The sequence below is a fragment of the Trachemys scripta genome, chromosome 10 (assembly GCF_013100865.1).
Source record: "Trachemys scripta elegans isolate TJP31775 chromosome 10, CAS_Tse_1.0, whole genome shotgun sequence".
Classification (NCBI taxonomy): Eukaryota; Metazoa; Chordata; order Testudines; family Emydidae; genus Trachemys; species Trachemys scripta.
Window position 1 is genome coordinate 9,918,640 of NC_048307.1, and position 24,348 is coordinate 9,942,987.

At 41.2% G+C, this 24,348-nt stretch overlaps 1 protein-coding gene across 2 annotated transcripts in view; it reads right to left on the minus strand.

The window, feature by feature from the left end:
* The window catches only part of SDK1 (sidekick cell adhesion molecule 1), a 646,617-nt gene that overhangs the window by 146,816 nt on the left and 475,453 nt on the right, over positions 1–24,348 (minus strand). For both annotated transcript variants that reach the window (XM_034784003.1, XM_034784002.1), the window contains exons 14-17: positions 19,830–19,966; positions 8,657–8,804; positions 7,651–7,791; positions 3,330–3,511 (exon numbers count right to left, since the gene is read on the minus strand). In XM_034784003.1, coding sequence (XP_034639894.1) covers positions 3,330–3,511; positions 7,651–7,791; positions 8,657–8,804; positions 19,830–19,966 — 608 coding nt within the window. The remainder of the gene's footprint in view (positions 1–3,329; positions 3,512–7,650; positions 7,792–8,656; positions 8,805–19,829; positions 19,967–24,348) is intronic.

A 24,348-nucleotide genomic window follows, 5' to 3' on the forward strand; every position in this document is an offset into this window, starting at 1 on the left:
CAGGTTTCAGGACCAGCATGAATGACCTCTCTCTTTTCTAGTTGGCTCATTTAGAGTAGACCTATTGGTTTCCTGAAGCAATGTAAAGTGCCCAAATTTATTTTGAGAGTGGGTCATAAAGGCACTTTTTTTTGGGATGGGGGCCTTTGGTACTTCAGTTCTTGCAGAAAATAAAATAGAGCAGGGTTCGGTAGTTCTGAGTTGTACTGGGCAAGCATGGTTCTTCAACCTGTTGGCATTGTCATTGGCCCTTTGTCTTTACTAATCTCATTGATCTCCTCTGAGTCAATTTGCCTGGTAGTATGGCTCGTGTTCATAATGTCTGAAGGTTTTGAGTGTATGTAGTTTTGAGTTTGCCCTATTGTAACTGGAGGGCATTTTCCATATTTCAGAGTCTAAGTACAGTAAAAAGAAGAACAGGAGTACTTGTGGCACCTTAGAGACTAACAAATTTATTAGAGCATAAGCTTTCGTGGACTACAGCCCTAAGAACCTATTTTGCCTCCTTACTCCCATTACCATAGCATTTGAACACTTCCCAAGTATTTAAAACAACAACAATTCTTTCTTTCTCATTGCCGCACTTGTTGAAGAACTAGCTTGAGTAAAACGGTATGAAATGGGATCGATGTTACAGACTGTTTCCTCACGAAATCAGAGAGATGTATATTGAAATTATAACTTTCTCCTTGGGGTTTGGCAGCAGCTTTTGAGCACTGGAGACTCAGGTATAGTTCTCCTCAGTGTGGAGCCACAGTCTCTCAGACACATCACAAAGGTGACCCTCGAGGGCTATGAAAATGGGTGGGGAATTGATGTCTGTCTACTATGTAAGTTACTTGAAGGCTAATGTACATCCATGGACTGGCATTTAACTTTGGGAGGAGCTGTTCAAAGGGAGAGCACCTCAGAGGTAAATAAGATTGAGATCGAAGTGCTAGATCCCAGAGTGAAGGGAAGAAAAATTGTCTCTCTCCTGGACCAAACACAGCAAGGGAGACAACTTGCATCATCCTCCAAAAGGCTTTTTATGTATATGAAATAACTCTTCTGTGCAGAGATACTTGGAAGCCTCAACTTTTCACACAGTGATGAAAACTCCTGAAGGACTCTGTTCAAATGAGCAACAGCTACTCTGTGCAGAAAGTTGGCACAAATCCCTGTCAAAGATAACATCAAAGAAGTAAGGAACAGCTGGAGAAACCCTGATGAAGAAAGGCATATATATATATATACACACACACACAGAGCATCAAAGGGTTATACTGAATATCCCACTAAAAAGACTTTTGGGGTTTTGAAACAGTCAGACCCTCAGACCTCAGGATGTTGCATGCTTTGCCAATATCTCTCATTATATTGACATTATAACTCAGTTTCTGTGAGAGTTCAGGTCTTCAGGCATCTTGCAAGTTATGTTCTGTCTTAGACACTGGCCACGAGTTATTTTAAAAGAGCTCTGAGCAGCTGATAGTCAACTATGGGTTCTTGGGCTGCCACTACTAAATGCCAAAAAGACTAATAAAAGTCCAATCATATGCATTCAGGTGTGAGGCCACAGCTCACGTGGCCAATGAGGTGGAGGGGAATTCAATATTAATGTGTTGATCTGCTCTCAGCGCTCATTTGCTGCCAGGGTTTTGATTGCATGGCACATTCAACTAATACCAGGTATTTAAGGTAATTTTTCTAGCCACAGACAGGCAGGTTTTTGCCAGTGCAATCTGAATCACTAATATGTGTGAATTGGGGTGTGTGTGGAGAGGTGGGCAAGGTGCATAGATGCAAGTTTCTTAGGCTCATCTTTAAACTATATTATGTATTACAAGACATAGTTTCCACCCATGCTCTGATTTACATTCCTAATCGCCTGCTGGTTTAGGAGGCACAGTCAGCAGTGAGAAATGGTCACAAACAACAGGTGTCTGTACATTCTCCAATTGCAGGGAGAGTGGCATAGGACATGATACATTTCTTAACATACGGAGACCTGATACTAACTCTGCTGCGCAGCCTCCCCTCTGCTCAACTCCAAATGTGAAAAGGATTCAAACTGTTTTTAAAGTGGGTTGAAAGCCCGAGGATATCCGCAAGAACATTAGGGGATGGCAACATCCATTATGGAGCTATTTATTGCTATTGTGAATTACTTAAAAAGGGAACACCTAGCTTTTTCATCTGTACTAAGTAAGAATTACATAAAGATGAATAGGGCATTATAGATTGTCCTGCATTATAAATACTTCTACCAGTCATACTGAACGCAGGACTCACTGCACTTTGTTTGTAACAGAGGATTTATATCCTTACAAATGACAGACAGCGAACTGATGAAAGATGATAACAGCAACTATCATATCAAGGAACATTAGAGTCAATTGCGGGGTTAAACAAAAAGTGTCGGAAGTCAGAAACCGGGGTCTTAGCAGAGGGAAGGTTAAGGTGCTGTGATAGCTTGAAGTGTCCAACTAAACAAAACTGAGCACAAAAAGAGAATGGAAACCAATGTATGAAAGTAATTTTAGATTTTCCATTTAGAAATCAATTCTCGGTAGAGAACTGGGATATATAATATTACTCCCATCTAATAGCAGAAGGCTTTAAGAAATGCATTTCCAGCTCCAATACAAAGTTTTTAAAGGACTGGAGGCTGTCTACTTATTTCTATATTGCAAGACTTTAGATTCTCTGAGATATAACTTGGACTATTTTCTTGCTCTTTAACTGTCTTGGTAAACTGGTGCTGCACTTGGATAGTCTATTTTTAAAATCTCTCTACAACTCTCAATACATGTATTCACATCATAATGTACTCCTATCAACAATTAGCAAACCATTATATATACTTCCCTGATTAAAAACTAACATGCCCTGTAAAAGTGTAAGTTTTTTCAAATAGTTTAATTGTTTTTATGACCTACTAAAGCAGAGATCATGAGACTGTCTCTTGCTCAAAATTCAGTCCTGCAATCAGGGAAATCAATGGAAATCTTAAGGGCCTGACTCTCAATTATGCTAAGGATTCTTCAGACTGATCCAGTACTGTAAACACGCCTTTCAGTACGTGTAAAAGTAATTACAAACCCTTTTGTTATAGATGTAATTTCCACCCACTTCAGGGCACCTGTATATTGCCAGAGAGGTGTAAAGGACTTTTAGCGTAAATAAGACTTATGGCTCTCTTTTCCTCTTGGTAAATGCCTCTATCTCACTTGAACCTCTCCTGTAGAATCCTCTGTCTCCGACAAACCCTTGCACTATTTGTTCACTCGGTCTAAAAATTAGTGACTGCAAAGGATTTGCAGTTTAGCCTGCAGAGCGGAGCTCACCTCCCTGTAAAGTGTACTCTGTCACTGCTCTGCTGAATGCTCCCAGCCCGGCTCCATTATAAGATGCCACCTGGATTTCATACTGAGTCCAGATGATCAGGTCTTTCACCAAACAGTAGTTAATCTCTGCACTGGTGATGTTCTTATAGTGATACTCCCCAGGGAGGCCTGCCAGGCGATACCTGCATACAGAAAAGGAAAATTCAATGCAGTCAGTTAAAAGGCATCAATTATAGCAAATGCACTGACTAGCAAAACAGCTTCCTCTCTGAAGATGCAATATTCAAACTTTTACTGCAGAATTATACAAAGGATAATAGAACGTCCTCAAAAACAACAGACTAACCCCGATAAGATCATACCCTGCTTGACTGCTATAGTATTTATAATCTGATTTCACTGAAATTACATGCTCAGGACTAAACAAAACTGGCATTTTATCTTGTTTTATGGCTGTAGAAAAATTATAGCTTTTTAAATGTGGCTTGTCTAATAAAAGCTGTGATTTAGTATAAAAAATATCATGGACAGGATTTTTATCAGGGTGCTGATGTAAATCAGTTTGAGAAATGTTTTCTTCCTCAGCCTCAACCTGAAAAGCAAGAAGATCTCAGTAGCGTTCAGGCCTTCTGGTCTAAGGGACTGTCAGCTCAAGCCTGCATCAGGAATCCACATTCACAGAATGATTATAACAAGGCCTGAAACAGGGGTTGCCTAGGGACTGAAGAGCTTGCTAAAGAGTGGGAATCAGAAGAATGGTAATACATAGATGAAACAGTTTGCCAAATAAGGATTTGTAATATATCATAGCTATATAGTGATGAACCTCTGCCAAAGAGGTGGAACAACTGAATACATTTCCCTTTAGGAGGAGTTATGGAAAACAGAACAGATTTGGATGCCTTTTTTTTTATTGGTGTGTTCTTTTGCACTCTGAGAATCCACTGTTTTCTATAATTACCATTTCCTCTCAAACAACCCTTGGAAATTTGAACACTTCAAGTGAGACTGTTTGCTTTTTTCCCTTTAGGAAACAAGCTGTGTAGTAGATACTTACAATATGCTAATCAACATATCAGAAATAAGTAGAGCAAATGGCATTATGACTTGCAAATGAAGCATTGCTATTCTGTGAAAAGGCAACTATGGGAAGGTTTGGAATTTTATCCATCGTACTATGTTTATGCTGTTTTAAGTCAGCCCCTGCTTAACAATAACTAAAGACTTACCTACATGAGAAAGTTTCATTGGTTCATTTACGGTGATTTTAAACCAATATAAATTTAATCAGTGCAATCCCTGTGTTCAGACAAGGCCTAATTCTTAGAGATTTTGTTGTTCCTAGAGAGATCTCAGTGCAGCTCTTGATCACCCAATAGCAGTGATACAGACAACCCCAAAGAGTTGGAAGAGCAGTGTGGCTTCCTGACTTGGGCATGTTTTGTATTGAGACTACATCAGCATAGCTCCATGAAATATTAACACAAAATCAGAAGGCAAATATAGCAAAGCAATGTCAGAATCTCTCCCTGGGATTATTAGGTGGCTCTCTCTGCCTCCATTCAATGCACGACCGCCCCTTCCTCCACTTATGGGATGATAGGAAGGTTGTATGAATCTTGGCAATGTCAATTCTTTGCTCAGCACTCTGTTTTCTCTCACAGGTAGCAGTCAAAATGTGGAGTGCTCCTGTGGTCTAATCTATTGTGCTCTTAGTGTGACACCCCTATAAAAACAACACTCTGCTGGTGAGAAAGAGAGCAGAGGAAAAAGGCCAGTTCAGAAATGTCATGTCCTAGTGATTTTTCTCACCATATATATACTTTGCTGTATATTGTATAGGCCTTGTGCGGTCCACCTTCACTTTTAAGATCAGGCATTCTGTCAGTTTAAGTCCAATACATCCTCTACGGTGGGATTATCATTCTATGCTGCAAAGACAGCGCAATGGACCTGATGTTATAGTGGGTCTTTCACATCCTTAATTTCAAAAGGCACCTTTAATAAAGAGTAACTGTAGTCTAACTCAGCTGAAACTAGTACAGAAAAACCCTTCAACAGCAGATACCTTCCTGTAACCCTCCCATTTTGAATCCCAAGAACAACCCTGGAATATTACAGGGGAAAGTTTTATTACAATTTTAAATTCCTGTTGAATGGTTTGTTTCCCTGCTCAGGAGCCTAGACACAATGATTTAAACGTCTAAAGAATGTTTTCAACAAACTCGTACAGACTGATGACGATGGACTGGATAACTTTCTACTAATATGAAAAGGGATGTTAAAGAGAGGACAGGGATCAATTATGCTAATTTGGCATGAGCTGCAGAAGGAAATGTTTAACCTAAAAATTAGTCAACATGTTATATGAAACAGTCAGACAGTAGAACAGGCTGCGAAGGGTAGGGAGGCTGCAAAATTGCTATCTCCAGAGGTATTTAAGGGCAGACTAACTACCAATCTATTAGGGCTGGTTTAGGAATATCAAAACCAATCCTGTGACAAAGCAAGGGATTGGACTAGCTGACCCACTAGAGTGCCTTTTGATCCCACTCATTCAACAGTATATCAGCACCAGAGAAAATGGTAACAGATTCTCTGATCCACCAAGGTTGCTTATCAACCAGAAATTCCCAGTGAAGACATCTTCCTCCGTAGGGGGAAATCTTCTAAAATAACCTCCCTCACCAACCCTTGAGTAAATGGGGAGGAAGGGACATAGTAGGGGCAGAAAGGGGCGTGGCAGAGCTGAGTTCCACCAAACGTGACACTATGCTGCCATTAGGGACCTCAGCAGTGTAAGCAAAGAGCAGGATACCTCCTGTTCCACCACAACCAGAGCCCTGAATCAGTGAGCTGCAACCAGCTCCCCAATATATCTGTGCCCAGTAGCGAATAAGGTCCTGCAGCTTTCCCCAGCAATCCATCTGAACTCAAAGCTTCAGCTTTAGTCTTTGGCATATTGCAATGTTGATTCACAGGCTTTCACCAAGAAATGTAGTAAACTGGCCAAGATTGATGGCGTGCAAACAGTGTTGCCTACAGTTACTGTTTGTTATTTATAGACGGACCCATAGATGTGCATGACACCATAGTTGCTGCAGACAAATCCCTGCCCAGAGGAGCAGATAGTCTATAAAACAGATATAACACACACACAAATGACAATAAAAAGGGGTGGTGGAGAAAGCATACCATAGTGAGAGCTCGCCAAATACGGTATGTGCTGTGTACACATCTTTTCACTTTAATTGACATTTGAAAAACTGCCAGGTAAGAAGGCTGGGGTGCAGGAATATAGTCAAGAGTTATATAAACCACATTGTTGTATCTTCTGATTGGACATACAGACCTCATTGCTTGGGTGACAGGGAAATGGTTAACATTCGTCAGCTGTGTCTGCACTAAGCTTGGCAGGAAATTTCCACCCTCAGTAATACCACCAAAGCAGCTCCATCAATGGTAGCAAAGTGATAACACTAGTGTAAAAAGGGCACTAGAATTTTTATCACCATATCCTTTAGCAGATCTAGAGGACTGGTAAAAATGCCACCAGCCATCTGTAGTCTGTCTAAACTGGGGCTCCAACCTTGCTTGGCACTATACCAGTGGTTGTACAATGTTAGATTTCCCAGAAAAGTATCGAGTGTAGACAAGGCCTTCCTGAGCAGAGGGAATGCCACAGCTGCCTGCTCTCACTGCAGGGACAATTAGGGAGCCAACTGGGAACCATGCAATCGCTGAGTCCAGCTGGACTGGTTACTGACTCCCAAAGAGACTAGAAAATGAATGTGGTCTGGGAAATCTCTCAATCTGATCATACCCTGTTTTAGGAGCCACACCCTCTCCATACATAAGTGGAAAGATTGGATGAAATAAGTGTTTTTCAGTTACCCATCTGAAGTCCCTTTACATTAACAGTATAGCTGGGCTGCAGAAAGACTATTTACTTAATTTATTTTCAACTCCAAACCCTAATCTGGCCATGGCTCACCTGATCCGTCACATCCTCTCTACTTTATTGGCAATATCCTTGTTCCTCCAGAACCCAGAATGCCACTGTTCCACTTGTGTGATATGTCTGACTTAAATTATGAGCTCCTTGCAGTAGGGAGTCTTTTATTTGTCTGCAAAGCACTATGCACGCATGGCACTGTGCAAATAATATCTAATGATAAATTAGAACACAATTAGACATTGTCTTTTAAACACTCTTTTTTATTTGTATCACACCACTAGGATGTCCACCTCTAAGACACTAAGACATTTAGCGCCAGACTTTATATTAAGATCCCTCTAGGCCAGAGCATAAGTCACTCACCTTAGGATGTACCCATGGAGAACCCCGTTATGTTCACTTTCAGGAGGAGGCTGCCACTGAACCATGATAGACTGATTGGTACGTCCACTCGCTACTATGTTTTTAGGAGGAGCGCTGGGAGGTTCTTCAGGTAACATCAATCTAAGCACAAAAGAATGTGATGGGATGTGGGCGTTGGGAGAAAAAGCTCTAGCATTTTATTTTATGTCTCCACTAAATGTGAACCAGCTTTATTTACTTAAGTCCAAAGACTAGAAAGAAGCATAATGCTGATCAAACTACTGATGACTTTGCATGAAATAGTTACAACAAATCAACATAATAGAAAATCAGTTAAGCAAGCAACAAGGAGGACAGCTGAGGTAACCTTATTCTGTCTGAATCCCCCATGCTGCTTCAACTGTATGAAAACATTACAAGCCTGAATGAGTTAGAGCTCAGATCAGAATCTGTGACTCCTTTTGACTCTTTCAATATTTTTCATATCAAACACCTGCATGTTGAAAAAGCCATTTAAACCTCAGCTGTTCTACAATTCATGCTCATAGCAAGCTTTGGTTTATAAAGGTAGGGGGATACATCTGAAACTAAACTTGATGAAGCCATCTTTCTATGTCACAAGTGAAGTAATTATAGAAGTGACATGCAGTGACTGGGTGAGTGCTCTGCCCAGGCCGGAGTTAACCACTGAGTCTTAAACAACAGGAAAACATTTTTTGGCCCTACATGCATTCACTTCATCTTCTTCTATGATCCTGTTTGATTGTTATTCTGCAAAGATGGATGCACCTCTGTCCCCAATGCATGCAGAATGTGCTGCTGCTGGTGCTAACTGCCAGTATGGCTAAATACTGCTCAAAGTTCTTAGGCACTTCATATAACCAGGGCTGTCCGCTGAGTGCCCACATCCCCACACTGTGGTACAAAAGGTAACTTCATTTTAACAATTCTGAACAGATTAGGGGTTACTTCACATGCTTTACATAGGGATCTACTTTTACTTTACCTGCTGGTCTCAGTGCTATACTGGCCCTTGCCCACCTGGTTAACAGCACACACCCTAAATTGGTAGGTACGGGCTGGAGTTAATCCACTCACAGTGATGCTGGTCATTTTAGGGTTAACATTTGATAGATGCACTTTCCAGGGAGAGTCTGGTGGAGGAACACACACATGTTAATAATATTGAGGTGCTTGTTATAAGCCCTTAAGAAGTGAGTGAATGTCTATGACTACAATATGCTTCCTTTAACTTCTTTCCTCAGAGGAACAAAAGAAACCTTCCTGTCTACCCCCATGGTTAGGTAGATTGCACATGTGTCTACTGGAAAGGGATGCTACCATTGTCACTGTTTAATAACTAAAAACTGTATTCATTAACAGTTTAATAAAAGAGGAAATGAGCATAATAAAGACAGATGGGCTGTGTATTTCGCAACCCATCTGTTTAGCAGTCCATTACACACTGCACCTATGAGTGTCTCTGGCTGAAGGGCTGTAATGAAATTCACAGCTAGTCTGCAACATTTTTCTACCCAGCTTTCTAGCAGGTGTGGAAGAGTGACTCTGTCAGCCAGATTAGCTCTTTGCTGCAAGACCTGGGAAGGCTTCTACATGCCTGGATGTTTCCTACAGATGTATTGTCTTATATTCAGTCTAATAATTTCTTAGGATGGCTCCTTGGAATAAACTGCTCCAGCGGTAATGTAAAACCTCCACTGTCAGTTCACACACTGAGCTTCTCTGCTGTCTGAATTACAGTCCCAAGTTTCAGAGAGGTGAAAAATGAAATATGTTGGAAATTAAATATTCTGTCTTCTTTTCACCTTAGCATGCCATATATTTCTTGTACACAGTAGGTTGCAGGGCTGTTACTAGCAGGTCACACTTCTGTACCAGATATGAAGTGGCCATAGAACTTCCTTCTTATAGTGAACAGATGTGGCTGAGGTTAACTTAAATAAGGTATGGTATACACTGTGCCACCTAGTGATAGATTAGTATAATACAGATTAGCATTCCATTATATCTCTTCCTCATTCTTACCATTTACAAAATTTACACTCTCATGCTGTCTTTGAAGTTCAGAACAGATCGATCTGTTAAGTGTCACTGAATCATACTGGTTTTCTAATTACATAAGCCGAATGCATAGCAACTTTGTCATCTGGCTGTCCATTTGCTGCAACAATTGGCTGTGTTCAGTTTGGAATCTTTGAATCGTCATCTTTTTGTTCTCTGTCTGCCATCTGTAGAATTTTCTCTGATTGTTCAGTTCTGAACAAACTGTAGATGTTGACAATTTCTGTTGAACTCTCCACTGTTGGCCTCCATCACATATGTTCTGAACACTGAATTCTTTTTCTTTATGACAGCTGAAGTTTTTCTTTCCAATTTGACATGAACTCGGTCACCAGATCCTAGACGTGGCACTTCTGAGTGGTGTCTGTTGTAACAGTGTTCATACTCTTTTTTTTCCTTTTTATCCAATTTGGCAACTCTCTTCATGTCTGGCCACTTTGGAAAAGACTATCTCAAGTTGGAATAGCAGTACTGAGTGATCTTCCCAGCAGAAGTTGTGTAGAACTAGACCCACCAGATGCTCATGCTGTTATCTGTAACTCGGAGCAAGAAATGGCTCTTCCAGCATACGATTTTCTTGACTGTTTTTACTGCTCTCTCAGCCTCTCCATTCTCTTGTGAGTAACGTGGGCTGTTAGTAATATGATCAATCATATTTAGTTTGGAATGACTTAAATTATGCTGCGCTGAATTGTAGTCCATTGTGTGTCACTAGTTGTTCTGGAATACCAAAGTGAGCAAAAGTGCACTTGAGCTTAATAACACTGCATCATGCTTTGTCTTTCAAGTTAATTATTTCCATGCATTTGGAAAATAGACCAGTACGATCAGGTAATGATGTCTTCTGAATTAGCATAAATCTGGAGCTAGTCTCTTCCAAAGTCTGTCTGGTAGAAGTGTTTGTACATTACATCGTTCAGCATTGTCTCTAGTTTATTTGTACTGGATCTCCTTTCAAAAGTCCAATATCTTCAAATTCTCTGTCGAGTTCTTCCACTGTTTTCACTAGGCCCATCATGGCTATCATGCCTAAGAAGATTGCTGGTCTTTGATAGGATTACCATATGTCTGGGTTTTCCTGGACGCAGCCTCTTTTTTTTGAGCCTCCTTTCTCTGTTCAGGTGACTTTTCAAATATCAGGAAATGTCTGGGGTTTTTGCAGAGCAGACAAATGGCTGCTCAGAAAGAGCCCTGATTGGTCCACTTCCTAATTGGTCCCTCCCTTCTACCTGCAGCTAATTGGTCCATTCCCCCGAAAGCCAAGGCTGAATCCCACCCACCCAGGTCCCAACTCCCAGCCCTGGGGAGGAGGTCCCACAGGGAAGTGCTGACTGACGTCTGTCACTGCTTGCACCAGCTGCTCTCACACCATGATAGGAAGCAACACCTGTGAGGACCCCCACCACAGGTTCTCCCTCTGGCACCCCCAACTGTACCCCCTATGCCATCCCTCCCCTCCGGCAATGTCCTCCTTTTGGGAATCTGAAATATGGTAACTCTAGTCTTTGATCACATGCACTCTGAATGCAAAGCTACTGTTGCTGTGGTGAACTGACTCATGCAGTTCAAAATACCTCCAGGACAATTCCGAACTGTCAGGTAACTTCAGCTCCGGGAGTGGGGTGGGGTTGAAGGTTATTATAAGTCCCTTCAAAGATAACTCTGACATCTACTCCTGAGTCAATTTTAAAGTCTTTCTATTAATATTAAGTCTCACTCTCTAGACAGGCTCTGTCATTACTAAGGCTACGATTTTTTTCAGAGGTCACGGAAGTCACAAAATCTGACTTCCAGCAACCTCCATGATTTCAGCCTGCAACAGCTGTGAGGTACAGGCCCCCCACCCCGAGCTCCTGGCTACCACAGGTGATGGGGGAACCCCAGAGCTCCGAGCCCACCACGGCTGGTAGGGGACCCTAGAGCTTTGAGCAGGTCCCTGCAGCTGCCTAGCCACTGCAGGGCCATGTGGGGACCCCACAGCTGAACTCCCCATTTTGTCATGGATATTTTTAGTAAAAGTCATGGACAGGTCACTGGCGTCCATGAATTTTTCTTTATTGCCTGTGACCTGTTCATGACTTTTACTAAAAATATCCATGACAAAATCTAAGCATTAGTCATCACACATGATAGATCCACAGAAATAATGGCTCTTCATTGTCTGTAATATGAAGCTCCTTGATTGTTTTAGTGTGGCAAACAGCTGCAAAATATCCATATTTTGCACATTCATTACACCTTGCATCTTTGGCTGGACATGCCTCATCTCATGGGATATGATTTTCCACATTTTGTACATTTTGGGTGTAAGGCTTTGGTGTTTGACTGGAATTTGTCCCTAGTAGCCTGGGAGTTCTTTTCTCTTGCCTCAGGGTTCTTATGGTAATGACTTGTAGCAATCATGCTGCATCGGTTAATAGCATCCAAGATAGTTTATTATTTTCAAGTTTGATAAGTTGCTCTTGGTTTTGCTGTCTCACCAGCTCAGACTGCTTTGCTATTTGAATAGCTGTGTACAGTTAAGTCTATTTTAAATAGCACCTGCTGTGACAAATTTTTATCTTTTAACCCACTAACAAGCCTGTCTGATATTTTCATGTTTTGCAGTTCCAAAATCAGTTTTCAGCCAATGCATGCAGAGCGCCTAAAAAAATATTCAACATTTTCCCCTGGTCCTTGAAATCTCTGATGAAAACATGCTCCTTCATAAACCACTTGTTTCTGAGACAAAGTTTGCATCAAACATAGCCAGAACGCTTCATAATCATCTTTGTGACGGTCTTCAGTAAAGGCAAAGGATTTAAAGATATGCTCTTCCTGCTTCCCAATAGCATAAATTCTTCATTTTCCTTATAGAGTTTTGTAGCAACTGATAATCATGCAAAATACTGCTTCCCGTCTGTCCATTGTGAAGGTGTGTCAAAGCTGAAACTCTCTGAGGCATTGAAGAGTGGCATGTTGATGAGATCCTTTGTTGCTTTTTTCCAGTCTGCAACCTCTGTTACTTTTGTTCCTTCTGTTTTCCTCTGGCACTAGTTTACTTCTGACACCACATCATGTATTTCTTGTACATGGTAGGTTGCAGGGCTGCTACTAGCAGGTCATGCTTCTGTACTAGATATGAAATGGCCACAGAGCTTTCTTCTCAGAGGGACATACCAGCTGTTCACTAAAAGTTCCTTTAATGCTCTGCCAGGTATGGCTGAGGGTAGCTTAAATAATGTATATTACAGTGCCAACTAGTGGCTGAACATATATACAGTTTAGCATTCTATTACATATCATGGCGTCATATATTCTCCCCCAAGTCATGACTGGGGCAGTCAAGAAGAGGTGACATTTGGGTCTTGTCAGTGGATTTAAAGACGTGATCAGTTTTTAATAATACCAGCTGTTTTCACATTCCACGCTTAAAATTACCAACATTTCTGAAAACAACTGAGGACCTAGCCAGAGATTTTGGCAACATATCTGTGCATATGGTTCAGAACTGCACTGCAGTCCCTAACAGATCACCTAGATGAAGCCATACACTGCCTGCAAATGAAGATGAGATGTCCCAAATGTGTTAAATGTCACCAACATACAAATCACTAATTCAGCGCTTTGCTGGCTGGTTCTTTAACAAGTTAAAACCCTCTCAGGCTTGATGCCAGTTGGGCTATAAAGGCTGCATCTTTTAATTATTCAAAATATATTTATTATAGTAATAGCTTTCTGAGAGAAAAGTCATCTTAATGTGACCCCTGACACAGCAAGTCGTAGGAATCCTGGATAGATACCTGCAGAACAGTAGATTTCTCACACCAGTTGGGGTTTGTTTGGCAAAGGCTTGCTAACAGTGATCTTGACTACAAGAGCTCAATTCTACATTGAGAATATATTTACTATGAAAACCATAGGCTAAGTTTTCTCTTTGCACTCTTTACTTTGCCTTTCATAGAACTTATCCTATGACCGCGGCCAAACAACTGTTCACCTCACTACACCCAAGTGCACAATGAAAATTAATGGGAAGCAGGAGTTAAGGTATGGCTGACTTTAGTAAGTTCCCTGAAGCCACTTAATCAAGAAAATGGAAAAGCACACACAAACAAGAATGCTGAATGCCCTTAAATGAGCTAATCCGCGCTGGTCCATTTCCTGGAACAATTCAGTTTCATTTGTTTACTGCTAGTGTAAATACCACTTGAGTGTGCTTAACCCAAACAGTTCGATCTAGTGAACAGTTTGATTCAACAATGGAGCCTATTAATCTCCTCAGCACCTTGGGACTCTGCTCTGTTTATATACTGCATCTGTAGAATACTTTATTTATTCTTTTTCCTCTCCTGGTGGAAGATAAAAGATCTGGCAGGAAGAGAGATTAAACTGAAAACTAATATAAACGAACCCTATTCATCTCCTGGGCACTCTGATTTGTACAGGAAAAGTGGTTTGGGGAGGATTTGCTTGCTCATGGAGCAGCGGATACAGCAGGTTTGCAGAGTATCTTTAAAATTTAAATAGCAAGTCTTCTCTTGACAATCAATAAACTAAACCCGTTGAAGGGCTGCCCTTCCAGCTTAAATGCACAACCAAAACAGAATTACAAAGAAACTTGTTTCACCATGTAGAAGAACAATTTTGACATAGGAAACCTTCAATAAAAATTTCAACATCCACTTTCCCTTCCTTCAGGGATTACTGTCAGTCTCCTGACCCAGAAAGCCTGGAGAAGTTCCACGATGACAAAAGACTTACCAGGTCAATCTATTAAATAAACCTCCATTATATTGAGCAGACAGTGCTAATCTTTCATTTAACTTAAGCTGTCCGGAACATACTCTGGGTTCCGCTCACTCGGTCTTCCAATTTAATTGTTGTTGGCTGAAAAAGTTTCTCATTTAGTTATCAATCTGCTCAAACATGCTGGCTATTTTGAATTAGTGCTGTCTTACCTTTTTTCAAATTAAGCTGCATGAAAATAAGAAAGTGACTCTATACTTGACAGGTCAAGAAATCAAATGGTAAAGAACTTCTGTTTTGATTGTCAAAGAATTTCTGTTTTGGAGGCTCTTATTTGACACCAGTGACATTCCTTCCTAAGACAAGTGACTCACCAAGAGGAATTTCTTCTACACATTTGAGGTCTGCCTGTTGTTCTTAGGGGATATCAACTGAGTTGAAAGACTTCCTAACTCAAGATGGATGTCCTATACCTTCCTGTTTGTTGATATAGAACCATTGTTTTCTTAGCAGAAAGCTGATTTCCATAGCTCTGGAATATATTTCAGATGCTGCCCCTTTCCAAGATGCTATCGTATAGCCTGCACTACTGGAAAGTGCTGAAGTTTCTCTTGTCTCCCCAAATACATCTGTGTTCATAACAATTTGAGAATGTGAAATATTCAAGTTCAAGGCTTCCAACAGTCTGCAGGAATCCAATAGGGTCCAATTATTCAAATGTAATTTTAGGGATTTCATTTGGTCTGAGATCACCATGTTCTAAGGCAGGGGTGGGCAAACTTTTTGGCCCGAGGGCCACATCTGGGAATAGAAACTTGTATGGTGGGCCATGAATGCTCAAAAAATTGGGGTTGGGGTGCAGGAGGGGATGGGGGCTTTAGTTGGTGGTGTGTGCTGTGGGGTGGGGCCAGAAATGAGTTCAGGGTGCAGGAGGGGGCTCTGGGCTGGGGGGGAGTGGGGTGCAGGGAGGGGATTGAGGCCTCTGGGGTGGGGCTGAGGATGAGGAGTTTGGGGTCTAGGAGGGTGCTCCAGGCTGGGATCAGGGCTGGGGCAGGCAGCTGGGACGCGAGGAGAGGCTCGGGCGGCACTTATTTCAAGCAGCTCCTGGAAGCAGCGGCATGTCCCTTCTCCAGCTCCTACGCGGAGGCGTGGCCAGGCTGCTCTGCATGCTGACCCGTCTGCAGGCACCGCCCCTGCAGCTCCCATTGGAATCAGACGGGGGCCAAGCCGTTGCTTCCAGGAGCCGTGTGGAGCAGACCCTGACCCTGCACCCCAGCTGAAGTGCCGGAGCAGGGCCATGCCATGGCTTCCAGGAATTGCGTGGAGCGGCCCCAGACTCCGCTCCCCAGCGGGAGCTCGAGGGCCAGCTTAAAACTGCTGGCAGGCCAGATCCGGCCTATGGGCTGTAGTTTGCCCACCCCTGCTCGAAGGCCTTACGGACTACCATCCTCTAAGCCTTATGTATAAATGAGTCTGGGTCGTAACAAATAGCCTTCAAGACATATATATTTAAGCCCTGATCCAGCAAAGGCTTATGCAACTACTTATCTTTAGAGTAGCAGCTGTGTTAGTCTGTATCCGCAAAAAGAACAGGAGTACTTGTGGCACCTTAGAGACTAACGAATTTATTAGAGCATAAGCTTTCGTGGACTACAGCCCACTTCTTCGGATGCATGATATGCATGATATGCATCCAAAGAAGTGGGCTGTAGTCCACAAAAGCTTATGCTCTAATAAATTTGTTAGTCTCTAAGGTGCCACAAGTACTCCTGTTCTTTTTACTTATCTTTAATCATTCGAGTAATTCTACTGAGATAGTAGAACTATACACAGACTTAATGTTAAGCGTGTGCATATTTTTTTTTTTAGAAGCAGGGATTTAATATGATTTAATAGCTACCAAGTAGAAGTAACTTTTGATTAACTCCAAAAACATTGACACCCTGGCAATAAAGTGAATGGATCTCTTCAAAGATATATACAACACAGAATTCCTAGGTACACTATAGCAGTGGCTAACCATGTTATGAAGGCATACAGAATGATGCCAGTACAAATCCACAGTAAGCCACAAAATCACTTGTTTGGAATGTCTATTGTGAATGTGGGTTCTTACCCTTGTATGCATGTAGTTTGAATGCTTAAGGAACGTTTCCCAGAAAATGTATTTTTTATGAATCAAACTATACATTTTCCCCAAATGCAACATGTTTGAGGCCCTATGACTCAAATCACCCATGGTAGTGGTCTATTGTGACTAATTAGTTTGAAAACTGCTGTATCCTGCAAGGTACATACACTTCGTTTTAAAGATTAGGTGAACAAGGTGAATGAAATCAGATGCTTTTCCTGCAATCCATCTATACAAGCTGCTGCTATTTCCCCCCCCTAATTAAAATCAGTTGTTTACATCCCTTTACTGCACCGATACCAATGGAAAAGAGCTTTCATCCATGCCAGGTGGAGCAATATGCCATTCTTCAGTGGAGCTAGTAATTAGTCCCCTGAAAATTTCACTCATTATTTTGAGCCTTCTTCAGCTAGTTTTTTATAACGGATACCTTTATTATGTATTTGCTCACTGTATGTACTTTAAAATGTGTAATGGATGTTAAAGCTATTAGAAATGTATTCAAATCACAACAGTCAAAAGAAAAGTCAACAAAATCCAGGACACATTTTGGCAACTATAACACTGCAAAATGAAATCTGTGTATTAAAATTGCACCGAATCAAGAACGAAGACTTCTGTGCATCACTGGGAACTGAAAAGTAATAACCCCACCAATCTTCATCTATATAACAACAAATGGGAAATAGGATACCTAACATATTGTATTGCTGCTGACAGTAAAAGAGCTACAGATACAAGCAAATGAGGTCATGGAGAGCATATGCAAAAAATCCCCAATATTTTCTGTATATGAAAAGGCACCTGTGGCCCAAAAAGAACAGGGAGAAAAAAAAGTAAAGAATTTTCTATGAAAAACGAAGAGAGAATTTGTTTACAAACATGTCTGAGACAAAGCTATGTCAACAGTATAGTATCACAATTCAGCACTGATCAGGAACACTGCTGAAAAAAGACAGACGAGACACGATGCCAAGGTTACCTCAAGTAGGAAATCGGTAGGTGCCAACTAAGGCTAAACCATATACTCATCAGATGAAAATGATTCACAATCAATATATTCCGAGATTTAAAAAAAGAAATGAAATGGAGATAGTGAAGCTGTGCACTAATTAAAATCAGTGATACAAACCAAACTCGCTGCCGACATTGCTTATGGTCCTTTTGGAATCGATAGCAAATGAGTATTAATACATAAAAGGAGAGGACTGAAACAAGGGCATGGACATTCAGGAACTCAGAGTCCCCTCTGCCCTGTGTAAACAAGTGATTATGAAGTGAGAACAATAAAAGCAATGTAGATAAAACAAACAGTGAAAACTCAAAGTACAGTACAGTATAGAATGGTCCTGGAAGAGAGAGAATTTTCAGTGAACAGAAGGTACTCAGTTCATAGAACGCAAGGGGGTTGGGTTTTTTTGCAGTTATCCATCTTACTCAAGCACACATCTATGATTTGTGATGAGATTCACTTAGTGGTAGATTAAAATGCCTTCAGATAAAAATTATTGGAGCTATCTCACCGTGTGTAAGAGTTCAGAGGATTCTGTGGAGTTCTGAGACATTAGTCACAGGACTTCTGTAGAACTCTCTCAGACCTTTGCTGAACTTCTTACATATTTTATAAGGTGAATTATTGTGTTTTCTAGCTGATGGTGCCTTTCAGAACACCAGACTGGAATACTGCAAGACTACACCTTAAGGCCACTAAGAAACTTCAGCTGGTGAAGAAGAAGGCTGACCACCTAATTAGCAGGCATCACATTGCACCTGCACATTGTTCCAGCGTGTTCCAAGGAGCTCCATACTAAATAGACTGGGAATCAGCCATTAAGAATCTTCTCAAGAGTTGCTTCCATGACAATAACTATGAGCAGGAGCGCCGCCAGCTTTTCTGCTGCCCTAGGCGGCAGAAGGTCCCGCCCCGAAATGCCGCCCCCCACAAAGGCGGCAGAAGGTCCTGCTGCCGAAATACCGCCACGGTCGCCGCCCCCCAAATTGTAGCGCCCTAGGCGACCGCCTAGATCGCCTAATGGGTTGCGCCGGCCCTGGCTATGAGTAGCACTTCAAAGCTATGCTAGGATTGGATAATTGCACTCTGCCTGGTTGATGTCAAAATCATCAATTCTGAAACCTTAAGTCTGAAGATCCAAACACTCCAGCCTAGAAAGTGAGTCTTAAGAGCGATCCCAACCCCAGGTTCTCCATGTAGCAAAACAAGTTGCTATTCACTAGATCTGAAATCATCACAATTTACCTTTTAGATTTGCACTAGCTAACTTTCAAATGGTAGAAAAGCAGCGCTTTTTGCTTCGCCATGGGAAATCCATTTTTTGGGCCTGCTTTTCCGCTTCTCAGGGTAGATGAGACAAGAAAGTCTCGCTAAGGTAACTGATCCCCAAAACGGGAAAGAGGAGCAAAATAACTGCCCTTTGTGCACCTCACCCCTCAGCCAAATTCTAAAGAGGCATTAGCTCTGTCCCTGGATAACATTGCAAACAAAGTGCCAGGAAGTGGCAGCTTGGCAGGAAGAGGGAATTGTAAGGAGTGACAGTTCAGAATGTCCAGCTTTGCAACCTATGAAGCTAGGTATCCGTCTAGGCACTAGCCTCAATTGCCAACTTAGAGGAAGTGTGTTAAAATAGCAGAAAAGGGAAAGCGGGAGTTAACATATGAAACTGTATGTGCATTAAGGATGGTAGTCTTGAAGGCAGAGTGCATCGTTACCTCCATTTCCAGCATCTTTAGTAAGCCATTAAAATAATTTTTAACATTGCCATGGTATCTAGAGGCTCCATCTGAGATTGGGGCCCCATTGTGTTAGGAGCCATATGAACACCTAGCAAGAGAGAATTCCTTTTCCAATACACAGACAAAACAGACAGAGGGTGAGAGAAAAAGTATTGCTATCCCCATTTTACAGATGGGGAACTGAGGCGTAGAAAGGTTAAATGACTTGCTTGAGATCATACAGCAATTCACTAGCAGAGCTGGGGATGGAGTCCAGGTTTGCTGATTACTTTAATCACCTTTTTCTCTTCATAACCTTTCTGATGTGATGTTAATCTAGATTAAAACTCAGGAGTTCTTGTTCCCAGTCCTGTGCAGAAACCATACTTCTTTCTGAATATGCAAATAGTACTAATATTTTGTCACTAGCTCTGGTAAAAGCTAAGCCTGAAATGAAGGTTGAATAGTTAAGAAACACAAGAGGTTGCAATGTATTGACTCCACTTACTGTTCTCAGACAACTCTACTATATAGTAGAGAACAGGGCTGTTTCCATCAAAGGGACGCACCCAGGAAAGCATCACACTGCGGCTGTATGAAGAATTTAGGATGGCCAGAAGATTCTGAGGGGAGTGAGGCAGCTCTCTATTTAAAAAGAAAACAAAAGAAAAAATGAAGGGATAAATCCCACAGAAAAATCAATCTACACTTCATTTGGCCCAATGCTTGTAGAAGGTTAGACATTCATATAACATCAGACTTGTACATAAGAACAGCCATACTGGGTCAGACCAAAGGTCCATCTAGCCTAGTATCCTGTCTTCCATCTGTGGCCAATGCCAGGTGCTCCAGAGGGAATGAACAGAACAGGTAATCATCAAGTGATCCATTCCCTGTCTCCCATTCCTAGCTTCTGGCAAACAGAGGTTAGGGACAACATCCCTGCTCATCCTGGCTAATAGCCATTGATGGACCTATCCTCCATGAATTTACCTAGTTCTTTTTTGAACTCTGTTATAGTCTTGGCCTTCACAACATCCTCTGGCAAAGAGTTCCACAGATTGACTGTGCGTTGTGTGAAAAAATACTTTCTTTGTTTGTTTTAAACCTGCTCCCTATTAATTTCATTTGGTGACCCCTAGTTCTTGTGTTATGAGAAGGAGTAAATAGCACTTCCCTATTTGCTTTCTGCACACTAGTTGTGATTTTAGACCTCTATCATATCCCCCCTTAGTCGTCTCTATTCCAAGCTGAGAAGTCCCAGTCTTATTAATCTCTCTTCATACGGAAGCTGTTCTATACTCCCTAATCATTTTTGTTGCCCTTTTTTGAACCTTTTCCAAGTCCAATATATCTTTTTTGAGATGGGGCGACCACATCTGCATGCAGTCTTCAAGATGTGGGTGTACCATGGATTTATATACAGGCAATATGATATTTTCTGTTTTATTATCTATCCCTTTCTTAATGATTCCCAACAATCTGTTCGCTTTTTTGATTGCTGCTGCACATTGAGTGGATGTTGAGCTGTCTGCCATTACATGATGTAATTGAATGGGATTTTTTTCATTTGACTGTTTCTCATCAGATCCTACCTGTATTTTATCATCTTCCATCCTCTCCTCCTTACTAGGACGTAGTGAATCTCCACTAATAGAGCCTCCCCTAAGGGATGTCTCTGTCCGAACCCCATGCTCCTTCGCACCTGTTGGCTTTCCCCCAGCCCTTAGTTTAAAAACTGCCCTATGATCTTTTTAATTTTAAGTGCCAGCAATCTGGTTCCATTTTGGTTTAGGTGGAACCTATCCGTCCTATATAAGCTCCCCATTTCCCCAAAGTTTCCCCAGTTCCTAATGAATCTAAGCCCTGCTCACTACGCCATCGTCTCATCCACACATTGAGACCGTGCAGTTCGATAGTTGTATATGTACCAGTAGCCACTGGAAAATAAATAAAATAGATCTCTAAATTATTCACAGTTTTGTCCTGTTTCTAAAATGTAATTTATGCCGAGATTCCTATGGTTGACAGTGCAACAGCGAATGGAACTGTGACTGACTTATTGTGGAAAAAGCCAAATTCAAACTTCTTTTTTTTTAATTGAGATAACTTGGTTAATACATTTTCCCCCACTTTTCTTGTTTTAAAAAAACCCAAGGCTATCCTAGCAATGCACAGAAGTAAAACATATAAAAAGTAAAACACACGGGAGACATTATTTAACATGGAATTTTTCATACTCATTGACACTATCCAAACAGAGTTAGTAATCAAAATTAGCATATATATTTTTAGGCTACAAAACAGCTTGATTAGCAGTGGATGAAAGCTTTTAACTGTCTTTGGTAGAATCTTTCCCTCATATTACAGGAATTTTTGGAAGCATCCAAGCAGAAAATGTCGTGAAAATGCCTGCAGAAACTCCATGGAAATGCTAAATGAAACATTAAAAAAAAAAAAAAACCCACAACCTCAATTAAAAAGTGCAATTCCTAAAAATACATGTGCCATGAAAAATACTTCATTTGGATTCACTGGCTGAAAGCGATGGAGGCTGTACAATGAGGTGCGGAAACCATATTCTGCTGCATTCATTGAATGCTGATCTACAACACATACAAAACAGGGATAGCCATTATATTTTATAAACCTGAGTTCTGTTTCTTGCTATCTCAGTCCCTACGGGCCAAGATCTCCCGGTCAGGGAAAGCAGAAGAAGAGGGAGTGCTGGTTATCACCCATTGGATCTACCTCTCCTCCCACGGTCAGAGCTGACTGTAAATTCTTCCTCAACATCCATTATTGCTGACCCATGCCGGTCAGAGCAAAAAGCCATAATTGTACTTGACATTCTTGAATTAGCAAATGTACTCATTTATTTTCTTAATTCATTAAACTGCTGGATAGTTACCGCTCTCTAAAAAGCACAACCAACTCCTTCGCCTGCACATCTAAACATACAAATGATTCCAATGCAGACCATATCTTTAAATCAGAGCAGTGCAAACCATACTCTGAATTTCAGATTTCTTGTGGGAGGAAGAAGGTGAGTTATTTATTTTTGAATTAAACATTAAACCACATTAAGGGTCCTGTGCTGTATTTCATCCTAACCCCAGATCAACCTGTGCACCTTGGTTCAGAAAGCACATTTGCAATTAAGCTGGCAAAGGAACCTGCTGAAGGGAGGAGAGTGAAATGGCTGGTTGCGTAGCTGCTCACTGATGTCACAGCCCTCCTTCATCTACCACAAGGCCTTGTGGGGAATGGGGCCAAGATGTGCTGCAGCCACAGCCTCTTCCAGAAGAAGACACTAGCACAGGGCATTGCATAGGAGCAGTGGCTGGGGTTGGGGTGGGGTTGCAACAATCTCCACCCAAATAAGTGTTTTATTAAGCATTTCATAAACAATTATTTGAACGTATTAAGGATGTTGCTAGTATTTATATTGATGGGTTAATCCTGTTTTCTTGTAAATATAGACAGTTGCATTTAAGTTCATCTGGGGATATAAGAAGCTATATTATTGGGGAAGAGTTTGCAGGATAGCGTTTTTCTTTAGGGTATGTATTGAATGATTTTACAGAGGAAAATGGACATATCTTTTTTCACTCTCAATTCTGTGGTGAAATTTGTCCAGGGACCTAAAATGACTTTCTGACAGCTGAAAAGGAGACTGTCAAGCTTGTCTAGAGACCCATTAAGGAAGCAGTCAGGAGACTTGTTGGAGTAGTGGTATACATGAGTTAAAGTTCTTTTTAAGCATAAACTGAGTTTAAACATATTTTTGCTTAGGATTTGGTTTAGTTGATGATTCTGTCAGATTCACACCAAATGATAATGCTAATATGCGGGACAATTAGTTAGCAGCATGAAGGAAATGGGTGGTGTGCTCTGTTCCTAGAGAGCATTAACACCATGAACTGTAACTTTCATGCAATACACCTAGCACCACTAATATAACTTCCTTTAATCTTAAGGGTCTACCTTGTCTAGCAACAGATGGTGTGCACAGATTTAAGCCCCTGGGGGCGGATACAGAGTGTGTGTAAGAAACACACCTGACCAGAAATGAACATTTAAAATTAAAAAGAAATTGGAGTGGGGAAGGGTATTGCTCGCTCTCAAATGCACAAAAGTGGTGATTAACAAATATTAATTTCCCACTTTATAAAACACTTACACTTTGTACATAAGAGATGGTGGCAAAGGAGGAGGAGAGCGTGCAAGGCAATGATAAATGAATCCCCCATCACAGTCATGAATATTCATGCTCCCAAAGAGTGCTGTTTTTTTCTTCTCTAAGAAATTGCTTTCCCTTGCTGCTTAAACATACTGAAAGTCATGTGCGTGCATGATAATTTTAACTGTTTTAGATTGAGAGGAACTTCCACCTAGGACTGTTCTGCCTCTAACAAACCAAGGAAGAGAACAAGACTTGGGACAATGATGTATGGGGCATGGAACAGTTGTCATCAGTCTAATTCAAGAACTGATTTTTTTCTCACTCTCCCAAACTACAAATAGAAATATAGAGTCATAGAATATCAGGGTTAGAAGGGACCTCAGGAGGTCATCTAGTCCAACCCCCTGCTCAAAGCAGGACCAATCCCCAGACAGATTTTTACCCCAGTTCCCTAAATGGCTCCCTTAAGGATTGAACTCACAACCCTGGGTTTAGCAGGCCAATGCTCAAACCACATATGAAGATCTCACATAAGAAATATCATGAGCTCAGACCATGCACCTCTCACGCTAAGGAGTCAGGTGTGGTCACTTTTCTCCATAACTTCCACAAGAAGACTTTCTATGGTGATATAGTTTTGTATCTGCCTCATACTGTCATGTCTGAGGTTAATGAGACAGCCACTGAGGTCATCTGATGGGACTCTGACAAAGCAATTAAAATAGGGGTTATGTAAACAAGAATGAATGTGCAGTCCTGGTGATAGGGCTAGAGAATAATGTTAGAGAGTTGCAGATGATACATATTAGAAACAAATACTGTAATATTTTGAGTCAGCTCA